This window comes from Crocodylus siamensis, chromosome 3 (genome assembly GCF_052110815.1).
Source record: "Crocodylus siamensis isolate JL-2025a chromosome 3, ASM5211081v1, whole genome shotgun sequence".
In the NCBI taxonomy this organism is placed as follows: Eukaryota; Metazoa; Chordata; order Crocodylia; family Crocodylidae; genus Crocodylus; species Crocodylus siamensis.
In genome coordinates, this window is record NC_143397.1 from 256,977,076 (window position 1) to 256,992,720 (window position 15,645).

Genomic DNA, 15,645 nt, shown 5'->3' on the forward strand with positions numbered 1-15,645 from the left:
TGCTGGGTGCTCATGCTGCATCCTCTCATTTATGGTGGGGTTCAGTAGTCTCATTAATTAACTGTCCATCCCAAGCCTCATTTCCCCGGAGATTTGGGAAGCCCCATCAGGTCCTTCAGATAAATACAGACTGAATTATGCATACTGCTCGTGTGCTGGTGTCTGGGTTTCTCCGCAAGAGCGCAGTCTCAGAAAGCTTTCAGAGGAAGAGCGGGGAGGAGGGTAGTTTTCCAAAACAGCAGATGCTGGGGATTGGGGCTTGCATTACAGAGAAATACTTCCAGTTCTTCTAAAACCTGAGCTCAGGATGGCCGGGGGCTTCATGGGGAAGGGAGAAGTGCTTTACGGAAATACCTGGCATGAAGGCATAAGGTCTTTTCTGCGGGTGAATAAGGCAAGGGGGCTCCTTTGACCGTGGGGCTCCATTATCCTTATTTTGGCATTATAGGGAATGTGTGTGGGATACCTTTTTTTATTAGCTGCTACTCTTTTATAGTCTCATGCAGGGGCATGTCTTCCATCCCAACTGGAAAAAGAGGAAGAAAGCCCTCACTGAGTCCAGCATGGCTAGGCCAAACATTTCCATTTTCATGGGCTTTTCATGGTGCTTTGGGAAGTCTGTCTCAAACACGGGCCATTATGCCTCTGCCAGGGTGTCTCTGCTTGTCTTCTCCCTCCGGCAACTCTTCCACATCCTCATAGGCCAGGGCTCAGCTCTTCTGCTATGTTAAAGCTGCCCTGGTGACGAGGAGAGGCCCCCAAAGTAGGGTGGGAGACTCATCTCTGCCCAAAGATGTACAACTGGCATAAATCCCCTTCCCTGCCAGTCAAGAAAGTATGGTCTGGGTTCCTTAGCCATCCCTAAATTCCCATATTGGTCCCTCTGTTAGTCATCCCATATTGGTCCCCGAGTTCCCATATTGCTCCCTGGGTAGCTTGTGTAAGAAGAGAGGCTGGAGCATCCCACAGCTGGCCTAGGCTGCATGGTCAACTCAAGGGTTTCTATTTAGAGTAATGATGCAGCGAGTAGGCACGATGGACACAAACACATGGTGTGTTGCCAGCTTTTGTGGATTTTATCACGAGTCTCACCACCATTTGTGCTTTTTTCCTTTTAAGACCCACAGCCTGGAGCCGTGTGATCTCAGGTTTTACGTGTCCGTAGTCTTCCTGTTTATCTCAAAAGCTTGATCCATAGAAGTTCAGACGCCAGAAGAGAAATGAAAAGAACTGCAAACATATTATTAACAACAACAAAAATAAATACAAAAAATCTGATGAGTTTTAAGCCTGGTTCCTGATTTTTGAGTGTGTTGCATTATCAGGACTACAAAATGAGAACAAAATGACGATTTGCTCCTATGATTTTTAGTTGTAAATATGGTAGAGTTCGTAAGCGTCCACATCATAGAGGAAGGTCTGAAAGTACTAGGTAATGTTTTAGCGTCTCAGGCTTGACTCTAGGCGGTGGTACAAAGTAGGCAGAGACAAATGAATAATCAGCCAAATGCCCTGGATATTTTCAAGCATTTTAGCTGCAGAGCTAGAATCAGAGTCCAAAAGCCAAGAGGTGGTTCAGGAAGTTGTGATTTCCTCTCTACTGGAATGTGCCGGCCTTCCGATGAGCGTCATTATAGCTCGGCATCAGCTGTATTTATGGTGTCTGCAAAGATTATCTCCAGATAATCTTGTGGGTATTTAGGCAGCCATATGCTGTATTTCAATGGTAACATGTATTTTTTTTTTGGTGCATTTTAACATTGTTTATGTTAATTAAGGCTTCAGATTGGAAGCTACACATGGGCTGTTGCCTTTTTCTATGGCTAATTTGTGGATTGTACGTAACCTTGTCCTCCGCAAAATGCTACAATTCAATTAGATGCACTTATGGATTCACAGCTGGGACAAAGCCTTGTTTGTAACCACCCCGCAAACACCCTCCCTTACACCTGGTCAATCTGGAATTTATTCCTACGTCAGCAGTGCCTGCCTTTTATTTATGTAAAATCACAAGTAAATCAGCCAAACTGGTTTTGAATTGAAGGCTTCTGAAAAAAAATGATATTATTTTTTTTTCCTGTGGATTCATTTTCCATGCTCTGACTAACTGGATCACTAGCTGTCTCCTTTTCCTTTTTTTCCCCCCTTGTTTTAATGAGCTAATTTAATCATAGTTGATAATCTGATTATACATTCTTCCCTACTGACACAGAATCGTTTTATTTCAGAACCAAATGCAGGCTGCCAAAAAAAGAGGCCAGGGAAATGGCTTTGAAGCCAAAGATGCACAAAGTGATCCGCGTCAGGGTGAAAATCAGAGATCTAAGCACAACGTTGGTGGCCTAGTTGTGTCTCACTCATGACTTGTGTTGTGCAGAAGTCTCGGTCTGAAGAATATGTCTGTGCAGAGGAGGGATGTTGTAGTTTTCTAAGAGCATTTGACGTGCATCTAGACATTCAATTAATACGCTTTAGGCAATGCGCATTAAATCATTTTGAGGTACTGGAAAATACACATTGCTCTACTTTTAATGTGCATGAGCTAAAGAACAATTTTTTGGGCGATGCTTTAATGTGTGTTAAAATAGTCTAATGTGCATTAAAGTGCATGTGTAGACGTGCTCATGTTTTCTGCTAAATATGGTTCTCTGGGCTGCTGAAATTCAGAGGGGTTTCAGCTGGGTCTTGGCAGGGCAAACTGGCAGCTGGGAGTGGAATAGAGCATCTGACATTTGTGCTTGTGAGTGGCTGTGTAAATGAATTTAGCATCCTAACCTGGCGAGACAATGTCTGGTGCATGTACCGATCGAGAAGCTGTGGAACCGACCCTGGGACTATTACTCAAAAAGACCGGGGTCCATTCCTGGCTTTGCCATGGGCAGGCGGGGTGACACTGGACAACCATGTCACCTTGCTGTGCCTCAGTGTCCTTATCTGTGAAATGGGGCTAATTGTGCTGAGTTCCTTTGAGATCTGTGGATGGAGAGTACTGGAAAATAAAAGCCAGGTATCGGATTGTATCCTCGGCTTCAAGTCATCATGGTTTTATTGATTTCTGTAGAATTGTGTGAATTGAATTGGCTGCCCTGTTGCCATTGGTTCAGGGCATATCACCACTGTTGTGGGCTCTGCTTCCCCAGAGGGAAGAAGAATTAATGCCTGAGGGCAGTGCTGTATGCTACGTCCCGGGTGGTGGTGGTGGTGGTGTGCTTGGACTAGCATGTTTCAGCCTGGCGTGGCATGGTGCAGTAAGTCGGTAATGTAGGTACCACAGCTTTGGGACGTCTGGTCTTTCAGCTCGGAGGCTGGCTTCTGCTTTGGGAAATCCAGAGCGACTTCACAAACAGTGGCAGCAAAAATTGAGTTTTACATGGGTGAAACAGGGAGCGGCCCCACTGGGTCACTTTGTGACCCCCCACATCACTGGCAGCATCTCTGAAAACCTTTAAAGTCCCTTGTATTCAGAACTCTTGGTAGAGGCAATGCCTTTTATTAGACCCACTAAACAGCTGCAAAAAAAGTTTTTACTTTTTTTACTGAGTTTTTACTGAGTAAAAGTAAAAAGTAAAAAGCTGAGTTTTTACAAGCTTGCGGGCTGTAACCTGCATCCTTTAAAGTCCCTTGAGCATTTGGTGATGTATCTGCAGCAGCTCGGAGACCTCCATCCAGTTCTTTCAGGGGCAGGCTACCAAAATTGCTGAAAGCCCCCCATCTCTGCCCTTCTAGGAAGCTGGGCAGGTGCTGAAGTACAGCACCTTTTTTTTCGTATTTGGAAGTGAAGGTTGATTTTGACACATCTCTAGTGAAAGCCTTGATTTTGAAGCCCACTCCTGTGACGGGTTCAGGGCTCTGTTTCAGGATCTTAATCCAATTTTTTGCAGCCGGCAGTTTGCCAAAAGCAATGAGGGACGACAGGAGAAGTGCTTTTCATTTCACCTTTCCCCAGCATCCATCAGCCCCTGAGTCCGCCACGAGGGCCAGGAGAAGCCAGCGCCAGAATCTGCTCATCAAGCTGGAGTGATTTTAATTTTTTTTTTCCCTGAGCCCATTTCACAAAGCCCGCTGGTGCACTTTTGCAGCGTGTCAGGAAGGTGCGTTGGAATGGCCTTTTGCTGGAAATGAAAATTGCTTTTGGGAATCCCACAAAAAGGATTAACTTTGTGGCAGCCTCCAGCTCTCCAAATTAATAATCAATCTGCTGGATGGAGTCAAGCCAAGCACACGATTGACCTGTCGAGTTAGCGGGAGGTCGTGAGCAGGGGAGCTCATATGAATTAAGAAGCATTTACATATTACAGTGGCCTGAATGACGGGCTCCATGTTTTAAAGCTTCCTTCTGTTTTGTGCCTGTTCCTACAATAAAGGCTCTTCATTTGCTGGAGACCCCAATTCAGCAAAGTGCCTCTGTTTAGGAAAGCCCTTAAGCACGTTGCTTAGCTGCCGTTGGAGTATATAAGACTGGGCTTAATTGCTTGTCTCCTAATAGAGTTTATAGCCATCTTGGGAACATATGCTCACACTTCTCTCAGTGGAATAGCATTGGGATTACACTATGGAGTAATCTGCTGTCCCTTTTAGCACCATGTGATGGAGTTTGGAGAATTCCCTCCACCCCTTTGGTCTGTCTCATAGTTTATTAAATTGTATTAAATTCTTCCTTTTGCAAATGTCCTTATTTCACCAGTCCCGTGGGAGCACCCCGATTAATTCTGCTTAATATTTATAAATAACTATCATCTTCTTCCTTGTTTATTCCCCATGTGGTTTTCTATTGCGAATCGGAGGCTGTGTCCTGCAGGGTAAAGAGCTTCCTCAACAAGGTGCAGGACTCGGTGTCTCCTTTCGGATGGTACCTTCGTATAGATACCCAGACTTTTTTAGGACCTGTTCCAAAGTCCCTTGAAGTCAATGAAAAGCTTTCCCTGGGCTTTGGATCAGGTCAGTAATTTTTTTTTTTTTTATACATAAGAACACCTGTAGGAACAGATGAAACAGATATACCAAATTCATATGGAAAGGGATTAACTCCCTCTTAAACTAATCCACTGTGACTATTTCTTCTGTCCCCTTTATCATGGGGTAAATTGAGTACTTTAGCCCTGAATGAAACAACTCTTAAGTCATTCCAGTTTACTTTCCACTTACCACAGACTAAAGCAGATGTACCAAACAATTTTCACAGATCAGTTTAACCTGAACTATCCCGCAGCCCTTTAACTCAATATGATTGTTTTGTCTGTCTATATCTGACGTAGAGGAACTGTGGGCTTGTCTACACATACATCTGTGCTGGCTTAAATTTGCTGCACAGTAATTTACTCTGCAGTAAGTGGGAATAGGCCAGCATCTACACGTGCAGGCGTTAAAACACATTAACATTGTGGGTGGACTGTAAAGTTAGTCCCAAGTCAGTCCACACAAAGTGTTACTAAGCAGTAAGGCATCTACATGTGCGTGACTGCACAGTAATTAATTGGGTGTAAATTTGATACTTGCATGATGCACAAGTCAGCCTATTTTGCCATATTTACTGCTCAGTACAGGTGTTCATGTGTAGACGTGCGACCATACTGTGCAGTAATTTCAGTTACTGCGCAGTAAATAGGCATGCGTAGACGCTCACATGTGTTCACATATGTGTGAACTGCAACATTTTCATTACACCATGTGCTGTGAGAAACACTTCAGTACTTGTGTTTGCCGCTGAACTACCCGCCAAACCTACATCTTGCACTCAGACACACTTGTACTCACATCAGTGGGGCTACAGCAACCTGCCTGGCACCCGGCGTGTGGCAGTCAGAAAGACCCCAGTCCTCTTGTAGCCAATGGGAATAAACAGCGTGACACACATGTACACACACATATGAATGTGCAGGCATCTACCTATGCTCAGCACAACCTCATGACACCAAACCCCACCTTCAACAAGCCCCAGAGCAGGATCGGACTGTTTCATCGGGATGCTCCAGCACAGTGACCAACCCTGTTATAGCAAGCACTATCTTTTAACTCACTTTTCTTTTAAATTCTGGGGGTTTTGCTTTCCTTTGTAGTGGGTGGCATGGACCTCTTCCTTGGATCTTTCAAGTGCATTTTAACAGCCCTTGCAGTGGTAGGACACTGACAGCTCTCTCGTCCCTGGGCTTTACCTGTACCAGGTCAGGATGTTTTGGGACAATGTGTCTTGTAGCTGTATGGGAGGCTTGTCTGCTTAGTTTTAGGAATAAGTTAGCCAAGCACTTGTATGGGATGGTTTGAATAGGGCTGTTCCTGCATAGAGCAGGGGGGTTGCGCATGCCTCCTGAGGGCCCTGCCAGCCCTGTTTTTCTATGAGTCTGTGGTCCTTCGGGGATTTGTAATAATGAGCTTGTTCTTTGTATGGAAAGGCAGCATCATCTAACCCTTTTAGGGGCTGTCTTTCTAACCTGTCTGAATTCTGCTCTAGCTCCTTTGGGAGTGATGGGTGTATAGTTTATAATTTGCCACTTGCAAGCACTCAGCAGTCCTGAGTTTACTTCCAAAAGTCATGAGGATGGTTAACATATCATGGTACTTAAAAAAAAAATAGCAACAACCACATAAAAAACACACATACTGGTTTCCTTCCAACTTGCCTCCTGGGTTTCCAACCCTTTGGGTTGTGTTTTAGGATTTCCTCTGAAGCCACACAGCAACCCTCCTGCTAGTTGAGTGAGAAACCAAAGGTACCAAAGTGTGTACCAACACAGGTTGTAACATAACAGTCACCGTTCCTGGATAGAGGTCTCCTGCTTCCAAATGGATGGACAACACAATTATACATTAAACATAAAACAATTATACATAAAACATTTGCATACACTTTGCATAAAACAATTGCATAAAACAATTATACTTTTTGGCCAGTGGTGTTCCTCAGGGGTCTGTGCTTGGACCGGTGCTTTTCAACATCTTTATCAGTGATTTGGATGGGGGAGTGAAAAGCTCGCTGGCCAAGTTTGTGGACGACACCAAGTTATGGGGGAGCGTGGTCATGCCAGGTGATAGGTTGCAGATACAGGTGGACCTGGACAGGCTGGAGAGCTGGGCGGACCGGGACCAGATGAAGTTCAACACTCAGAAGTGCAAGGTGCTCCATCTGGGTGCAGACAACCCACAACTCACATACAGGCTCGGTGGTGACAATTTGACTTGCCCCCTGGCTGAAAGGGACCTAGGGGTAGTGATCGATCACCGCATAAACATGAGCCGGCAGTGCGAGGCAGTGCGAGGCAGGGCAAACAGCACGCTGGTGTGCATCTACTGATGCATCGTGTGTAAAACTAAGGCAGTGATACTCCCGCTGTACTCCGCGCTGGTGTGTCCGCAGCTGGAGGACTGTGTCCAGTTCTGGGCACCACACTTCAACAAGGACGTGGGAAAACTTGCGAAGGTCCAGAGAAGAGCCACCCGCACAATCAGGGACTTCCAAGACAAGCCCTACAAGGAGAGGCTGAGGGACTTGGGCCTCTACAGACTACAGAAGAGCAGGCTGAGAGGGGACTTGGTAGCGGCATACTGCTACATCAGTGGAGTGCATCAGGAGCCCAGTGAGCATCTGTTCACTAGCACACCCCTGGGGAAAACCAGGAGCAATGGGTACAGACTCCTGGAAGACCGCTTGAGGCTTAAGACCAGGAAAAACTCCTTCACAGTCAGGGTGTCCAGACTGGAATAAACTCCCTGCAGTGGTGGTGCAGTCACCTACCCTGGAAACCTTCACAAGGAGACTGGATGGTCACCTCGCTGGGGTCACTTGACCCAGTTGTCTTCTCCTGCCTAGTGCAGGGGGACTGGACCTGATGAACTACAAAGCCCCTTCCAGCCTCTAACCATCTATGAATCTGTGAACCTATGCTGCATTACAAGCTGTGTATATGCGGGAAAGGGAGAGGTTAGTTCACGTTTAATTGATCCATGGTGAATCTGGTGTGTGTCCACTCCATGCTGTGCAAAGTGGAAGCTAAAGCGAGGTCATTTAGGAGTTGTTTCATCTTCTCCATGAAGGTTGAGATTCATTTATCACCAAATGGCCCCAGAAACTGTGCACTTTGTGATGCTATTGCAAATACGGAGAGGCAGTTAGCCGTGTTAGTTGGCAGGTAGGAAGAAGGCAGGGCAGGATAGCAGCTTACAACAAGAATAGTTTTCTACCGCACTCCGGGTGTTATGAGGTTAATGCATTTATGGGCACATGCAGCCCAAGTAAGGGGTTGGCACAACTGCTATAAGCTATGTGCATCCCAGTAGAGGCTCACATGGAGGTAAGGAGGTGATTAGGCTTGTGGCTTTAAGTGCTCGGCAGTGTGCGGGGTCCATTCCCAAGCTGCCTGTTGTTGGTTTTGCAGAGCACCTTAATGACCGGCGCGGTGTAGCAGAGCAGCGTGACTCGTATCAGCGGAGCTGGCAGGCTTCTGATTTCCCCCAGATACTCTTTTAACATCATGCCTGCTTCCCTGTCCTGCTCCCACGGGACCTCACAGAGAGGCTGGAGGATCAAAGTGTGTTCACAGAAACCACAGCCGTTGTGATGGAGGAGCCAGTAGGAGAAAGGACTATATTCTTTGAGCTGGGGACCGTGAAACCACGGGATGGAAAGAAGTCCCTGCGGGAGGCATCTGAGATGCATGCTCGGTCCCCTTTTCTGGTGACATGGGGGCCAGATTTGCAGCTGCCGGAAGTTTGTGTAACTCCACTTACTTTGAGCCAGTTTGCACCAGCTGAGGGTGCGCTCCAGGATGTCCTGCACCTCCCCTTTGCTGTGATTTATGATGGCGTTTAATATAAGAGCTGTGTGGCTTTGATCCAGCACTCCCTGAACTCAATGGGATTCTCTGCACTGACTTGAGCAAGCATTGGATCAGGTCCTACAAACACAGTGTGGTTATTATAAAGCAGTTTTTTTTACTGTGTTATCACCATGTACACACTCTCTTTCGCTGAGCTGCTTCACGATACACACACTTTGGTTAGTCACCCACACACACATGCACACATCACTTGGTGTATGAGGTGCAAATCTACCCTGCCATCTGCCTTACACGTATGGTTCAGCTGTGCTTAGGTGTGGGGGTGTAGGGAGCTGATGTGCTCTTTCAGTCCACGATGCCATGCTCATTCACATGCTCTCAGAGCACCTTCCTATAGTGCATTAAGCAACCTGACTAGTAACTACTCTCTTGCCTTTCTTCTTTCACCCTCTCCGCAGTGGGGGAAATGCTTGCCATGGAGGGTATGGGCTGGGCCATTTGTTTAGATGATTTGTACATGGTGCAGATCAGCAGCTCAGATCCACGCCCTGTTTCCACTAAAGCCTGCATAACGGATGGGATTTGGGGGGGTCAGCTCTCGCTCCCAATATCCTTCCATTCAGTGTGAACAGAGCATGTGGGTCTGTCTGTCTGTCCAATTATTCACCCAGCCAACCATCTAAAAAGGCCAATTCACAAAGCTGAAGTCAATTATGAGTCAAATCAGAAGAGACAATTCTACTAGAAACATATGAAGGAATTTTAATAACAGCATCCGTCCAGTACCAGATGGAAATGATTGAATGGTTAATAATGTAGAAAAGGCACAAGTGTGTAATGCATGTTTCCGTTCTGGATTTGGGGGAAAGTAGATTATGCAGTCAGTTCACATGGAGATGAAACCCTTTCCCTTCCAAGAGAGCGACTCAGGAGGACGGCTACTAAATGCAGAACTTTTTGAGCCAGCAGGTCCGGGTAACTTGCCTCCTAAGAGTTTTAAATGAATTGGTCAAGGAGCTCTCGCAGCTTTGCTGTCACTCTTCAGGACAGGTGCTGCTAAATTGAAGTGGATTCAGGGAAGGGCCAAGGGAATGATTAAAAGACTGGAAAACATGGCTCAGAAAGAAAGAGAGCGCTCAGTCTCCCTAGCTTAACAAGAAGAAGGAGTGACTTGATGATCACAGCCTGTAAATGCAGAAGTTTGACAATAAAGGTCTCCTGAAGGTGCAAACACAAGTATAACAAGATCCAGTGACTGGAAGCTGAAGCTATGCAAGTTAAGACTAGAAATGAAATGCAAATGGAGCAGTGAGGTTATTTAACCTCTCGGACTATTGTACCAACTTATTCTTCTGTATCTTTGACGATGGTTAAGTCAAGGCCCTGTCATTGCAACAGGAATGAATTTGGGGGAGCTCATGGCTGGCATATGCAGGAGATCCATGGAGGTGATCCTGACGGTCCCTTCTGGCCTTGGGATCAGTGAATTTAGCAAAAAACATGTCCCCTTTCTGTCTCTCTGTCTGTCAATGGCCGTTGAGCTCCATCCTGCTGGAAGGAGCAGGGATGCTTAAGTCCGTGATGAAGAGTGCCCAGGGACTAGTGCAATCAGCGGTGGGGTGGTTTAACTGTGAGTCTTGGCTTTTCTTGTGGTCTCCCCAGCACCTATCTGCGGTGTGACCATTGCGGTCTGTAAAACCTGTCTCTCCATTGGCATCCGTCTTGTCACATCACTTCCTCATCGCTGCTCTTCCCTCCACAATAGCTTTATAGGTCTGCTTCTGTCTCCATTGCTCCTGCTCTAGCTGCTACACTTCTCCAGCCATGAGCAAGCTTATTTGAGACTGATTTTTATACGGTGGTTTGGTTTGAAGAGGACCCAGGGCAATGCACCATTTTGCTCTTGTTTCCCTCATTCCCCACAAGGATTCGGTGGGCTTATTTAGTCCGAAGAAGAAAATCTGGTGACATCTGGTGACAGACACTTTCCAGGCTCGGGGGCAGGCAGCCTGGAAGTGTACCATGTAAGAGAGATGAGGGCTTTTTCACCATCGCATTAAATGTTGACTCTGAACCCTAATGATGGCAGTGCTTACATAGAACCATGCTGTAGTCAGGGCTGGTCCTGCTTGGAGCAGGGGGTTGGACTAGATGTGACCTCCTGAGGTCCTGTCAACCCTCTTTTTCTATGATTCACCCCATCTCTGCTGGAAGGAGCTGTTTGAGTTTGTTGACTCTGCTTTGTTCTAGAAGTTATCGAGAAGAGCCTGGATGAGCATGTGTCTGGGATGGATAGGAACAGTGCTACCTACCTCTGTGTAGGGGGTTGGACTGGAGGGCCCTTAAAGCCCTCTTCCCAGAGAAGACCTAGGGTGAGGCAGAATGGTGTGGTGGAAAATGGATCCACTGGATGTAGCTACACGTGCATTTACACTGACTTAAATTTACCATGCAGTAAGTTATTGCACAGTAAACTGAAATAGGCTGGCATTTATACGTGTAGGTATTAAAGCATAGGTAAAGCATAGGGGTGTATTTGGTAGCTGTGTTGGTGTGAGACAAAAAATGCAAAAAGCTAGAACTCTACGCGTGTCTACACATGCATTACTGCACAGTAACTAATCCGGCATATGTCGGCATATGTCACCATATTTACTGAGTAGTATGGGCATGCATATGTAGATGCACACCTCTCCTGCACAGTAATTTTCTTTACTGCGGAGTAAATGTGCATGTGTAGACGTGCCCACTGGGTCATATGAGGGAAGGAGTTTCTGAAGAAATAGGGACTTCTTGAGCCTTGTGAGGAGCTCCCACAGATCAAGGACCAAAGGCAGCTGGACAGAAACCCTGTCCACTTTTGACTTGTCCTAGGATTAGTAGCATGATGCTTTCTGCAACTGCAGCACCTCTGGCCTCTCTGCCACAAATGCTTCCTCCAAGGAGGGAGAAAATCAGAGCCAGGGAGGGACTTCAGCGGCCATCTCATCCTGCGCCTTGCATAGCTGCAAGAATGCTATTCCTGAACTCTCCAAGACAGATGCCCGTCCCTTTGCTTGAAGGAGATTTCACAGCTCCCACATTGGACCCAGGCTCATTCTCAGAGCGGCATTTCCCTGCAGTGCTGCTGCTGTCCCCTTTCCTGAGCTCCCTAAAGAGTTTGCACAGGCGATTATCCCCGCCACCAAGCGCTGTGGGGGGCTGCTGGGAAGCCCCCGCAACATTTCCATCCTCTCCATGATCACGGCTGCTCTGATGGGTTACAGTACTGGAGCTCGGTGACAGTTTGCCGGGAGTTTGCCCCACTTCCAAGTCTCAGAAAGAAAGACAGAAAGAAAAAGCCCATTAAAAAGCAACGACCTGTTTCCATCCCGCTCAGCGCCGCTCTCTTTCCATCTGCTGAATGCATTGTTAGACTCGGCCGGGCAGCACTTGCATGTTGATGCTGAGCCCTGGGAAGATGGATGGTTATAGTTCAGCCGATGGTTTGATCTCATTAATCCTGGCTTTCGGGAGTGGCTTGCCTTTCGGGGGAGGGGAGTGGGGGGTCCGCTTGATGTGCCGGCTGTGCTTTTGTGCACACTAACTGGGAGCATTGGAAACTCCCCTACACAACACCTGGGCAGTGCGGGCTTCCCGGCAGGACGACCAGCCGCAGGCATTTCTGCCTGCTTGGCCCTAGCTGGCCAGACTGTGTCCATGAAGTGGGCTTAAAATGTGGGGCTGCCGTGGGCTTGGTAGATGCCCTCGCTCTCTGTGCCTCAGTTTCCCTTCCATTCTTGCCTCCTCTATTTCTCTTTGGGTAGGGCTGCCAGCTGCTCAGATGGGGCACTGCATCTAGCTGGGAGTTTGTCCAGCCCCTAACACAGCAGGACACAGTCATTAGCATCGTTATCTAGATGCCATTTCTCTCTGTGCCTCAGTTTCCCCTCCCTTCTTCTTGTCCCTTGTATTTCCCTTTGGGGCTGCCAGCTGTTGACATGGGATGTTGCCTCTGCCTCTGAGTTTGTCTAGCACCTAAAACAGCAGGGTGCAATGTTCATCATTGTCATCATCTAGATGCCATCTCTCTTTGTGCCTCAGTTTCCCCTCCCTTCTTGCCCCCCCGTTTTCCCACTGGGGCTGCCAGCTGCTGAAGTGGGGCGCTACCTCTGGCTCTGAGTTTGTCCAGCTCCTAATACAGCAGAGTGCAGTCGTCATCATCATCATCATCATCATCTAGATGCCATCTCTGTCTGTGCCTTGCTTTCTCCCCCCTTCCTGTCCCTTGTATTTCACTTTGGGGCTGCCAGCTGCTGAAATGCAGCGCTGCCCCTGTCTCTGAGTTTTTCCCAGCACCTAACACAGCAGGGTGCAATCATCGTCATCTTCATTGTCACCATCTGGATGACATCTGTCTCTGTGCCTCAGTTTCCCCTCCCTTCTTCTTGCCCCCCTGTATTTCCCTTTGGGGCTGCCAGCTGCTGAAATGGGGTGCTGCCTCTGGCTCTGAGTTTGTCCGGCACCTAAACACAGCATCATCCTCATCTAGATGCCGTCTCTCTCTGCACCTCAGTTTCCCCTCCCTTCTTTATTTCCTCCCGGATTTCCCCTTGGGGCTGCGGGTTTGTCCAGCGCCGAGCACAGCAGGCATCATCACCCTCCTCCTCCTCCTGGGCAGATGCAGCCGGGTCTGGGGGGTCGCTGGGGGCAGGATGCAAGGATACTGTGGGTTGGGGATGCCTGGGCAGGGGCTGGCGGGTACCCCCAGTGCAGGGGCTTTGCCCCCCTTTCTTCCCTGCAGCCCAGCCCTGCGGGCGGGGAGGGCTGGGGGCGGGCTGGGGGCTGGGGGCTGGCTGCCCTGCCCTGCCTCCTGCATTCAGCAGCGGCTGGATCGCTTGGTGCTGCTGCCTCTCACTCTCTCTCTCTCTCCTCTACCCCCCCATCCCTTGTATGTGTGTGTCTCTCTCCTCTCCCTGCGCTCTGCCTCCCCTTCCCTCCAACAGAGCCACCTCCTCCTCCTCCCAGCTCGGTGCCTGGTCCCGCTACGGCTGTCGCACGGTCCCGGTGGGTCCCTTCCGAACTAAATGCCTGTGTGACCGAGTCTCTACCTTCGCCATCTTAGCCCAGCTCAGTGCAGACATGGTAAGTCCTGCCAATCCCCTGCCATGCAGAAGGAGCAGCAAGGATGCCAAGGGAGAGAGAGAGAGCGAGAGAAAGAGAGAGAGAGCGAGGAAGGAGGGAAGGAGGAGGAGGAGGAGGAAGGGGGGGGGGAGAAATACAGCCTAAGGGAGCGGTGGCCAGCCTGTGACATTTAAATGACAAGCCATCACCAGGGCCGGCTGGGGCGCTGGGTGGAGAGGCAGGGTGCTGGGGTGTGTGTGCATGTCGGCGTGACCCTCTCGCCAGGCAAGAACACGCCGCGCCGTGCAAAGGGAGAGCTTTTGACCTAAAAAAGCAGCCCAGCCACGAGCGCCCTGCTGCAGTGAAATGTCACCGTTACCTTCAGCCGGCGTCCCACCCGGCTGAGGCAGCCAGAGCCCATCACTTCCGAGCCCCCTTTTTCAGGCGCCCTCCCCCCCGGCCCCTTTGCTCCATTGCAGCATGCGTGTGCAAGGCATCCGGGTGGCTGTTGCTGCTGCTGCATTGGTGGTGGTGTCGGATCCTGCTCCCCTCCACCGCTCCATCCCTGCGCCGTGGACGTGCATGCCAATGTCGGCCGAGCCGGGGCGCGTTCGCCGTGCGGGGTGTCTCCACTTTCTCGCCGCACGTGTTGGATTCCCTCCCTACCCCCATCCTCCGTCCCTTTTGTTTGCCCCTTGCACCTTGGGCCGAGAGCCGAGGGGTCGCCGGGAGTCCTGATGGCGCTTGGGCCGCCGCGGCGGTTGTCGCCAGGACGAGGGATGGGGGACAAAGTTTGTGCTGCTTTTACGGTGGCGTCTGCTCTGAAGTCGCAGATTCCTAGAAACCGTCCCAGGTTGGGGCTGAACTCCTCGAGCGGAGCGGAGCGGAGGCCAGACTCGGGGCGGCAGGTCCCTCTGGCATCTCATCCCAAAGCCCGGATGGTTTCATGATCTATCGCCTTTTATTTATTTATTTTAATGAGTTGGGCCTCTTCAGCCTAGATGCACCTCCCCTGCCCTGCTCTGCTGGGTCACCGGCAGTTTGGGGGTCCTACCCACGATTTACTAATTGCTCCGTGCTCCTTAAACACCGCTTTAATTCAAGGGAAGGGGAGGGGGAAGGAAGACAAGTGTCAGGGGCTGGAGGTTGGGGGGTGGGGGGGCATCACATTTTCCAAGATGAAGGTTTGGTTTATTATTAGAAACACTAATGTATTTGGTCCACTAGTTACCATGGAAACAACATCTGCACTGAAGTGGTTTTAAAGATACAGTGTTGGCTGTGTTTGCCTAGGCCCCGTGCGGGCCCTGCCGCTAACCCACTTGGAAATGGCTTTCCCCCGGGGCGGGGAGAACAGCGCCGGGAGCCCCGTCTAGTCTGCACCAGGCTCCTGAGCCCGTGGGAGAGCGGGGCTGGTGGAGGAGAGCATCCGAGAAAGTCCCCAGCCCCGCCACGTCCATCATCTCCCTGCTCCCAGGCACGCACCGCTCATCCTTGCACCGAGCGGTGCCTGCATGTACCCCATGCATGACACCGGGCACAAGGCTGCTGTGTGCGCCCAGTGATGGGGCTGACCACCAGTTGGAGCTCAACTGGTAGGGACTCAGGCCCTGGGCATGACCCTAATTGCACCCCTAAAAAAAAAAAAAATGCATTTACCCAAAAGGCAGCTGGGTCCTCTTTGCTGCCTGTTGTGACGGTCTGCGATGAAGGCACGTGACCCAAGTAGATGCCGTGATGGTTTTGCAGGGGCTCCAGCAGGTCAGGAGTG

At 49.4% G+C, this 15,645-nt stretch overlaps 1 protein-coding gene across 8 annotated transcripts in view; it reads left to right on the top strand.

Moving 5' to 3' along the window:
• Positions 1–15,645, top strand: part of ADGRB1 (adhesion G protein-coupled receptor B1) — a 320,747-nt gene that overhangs the window by 210,017 nt on the left and 95,085 nt on the right. For all 8 annotated transcript variants that reach the window (XM_090040749.1, XM_090040747.1, XM_090040750.1 and 5 more), the window contains one exon: positions 13,757–13,895. In XM_090040749.1, coding sequence (XP_089896875.1) covers positions 13,757–13,895 — 139 coding nt within the window. The remainder of the gene's footprint in view (positions 1–13,756; positions 13,896–15,645) is intronic.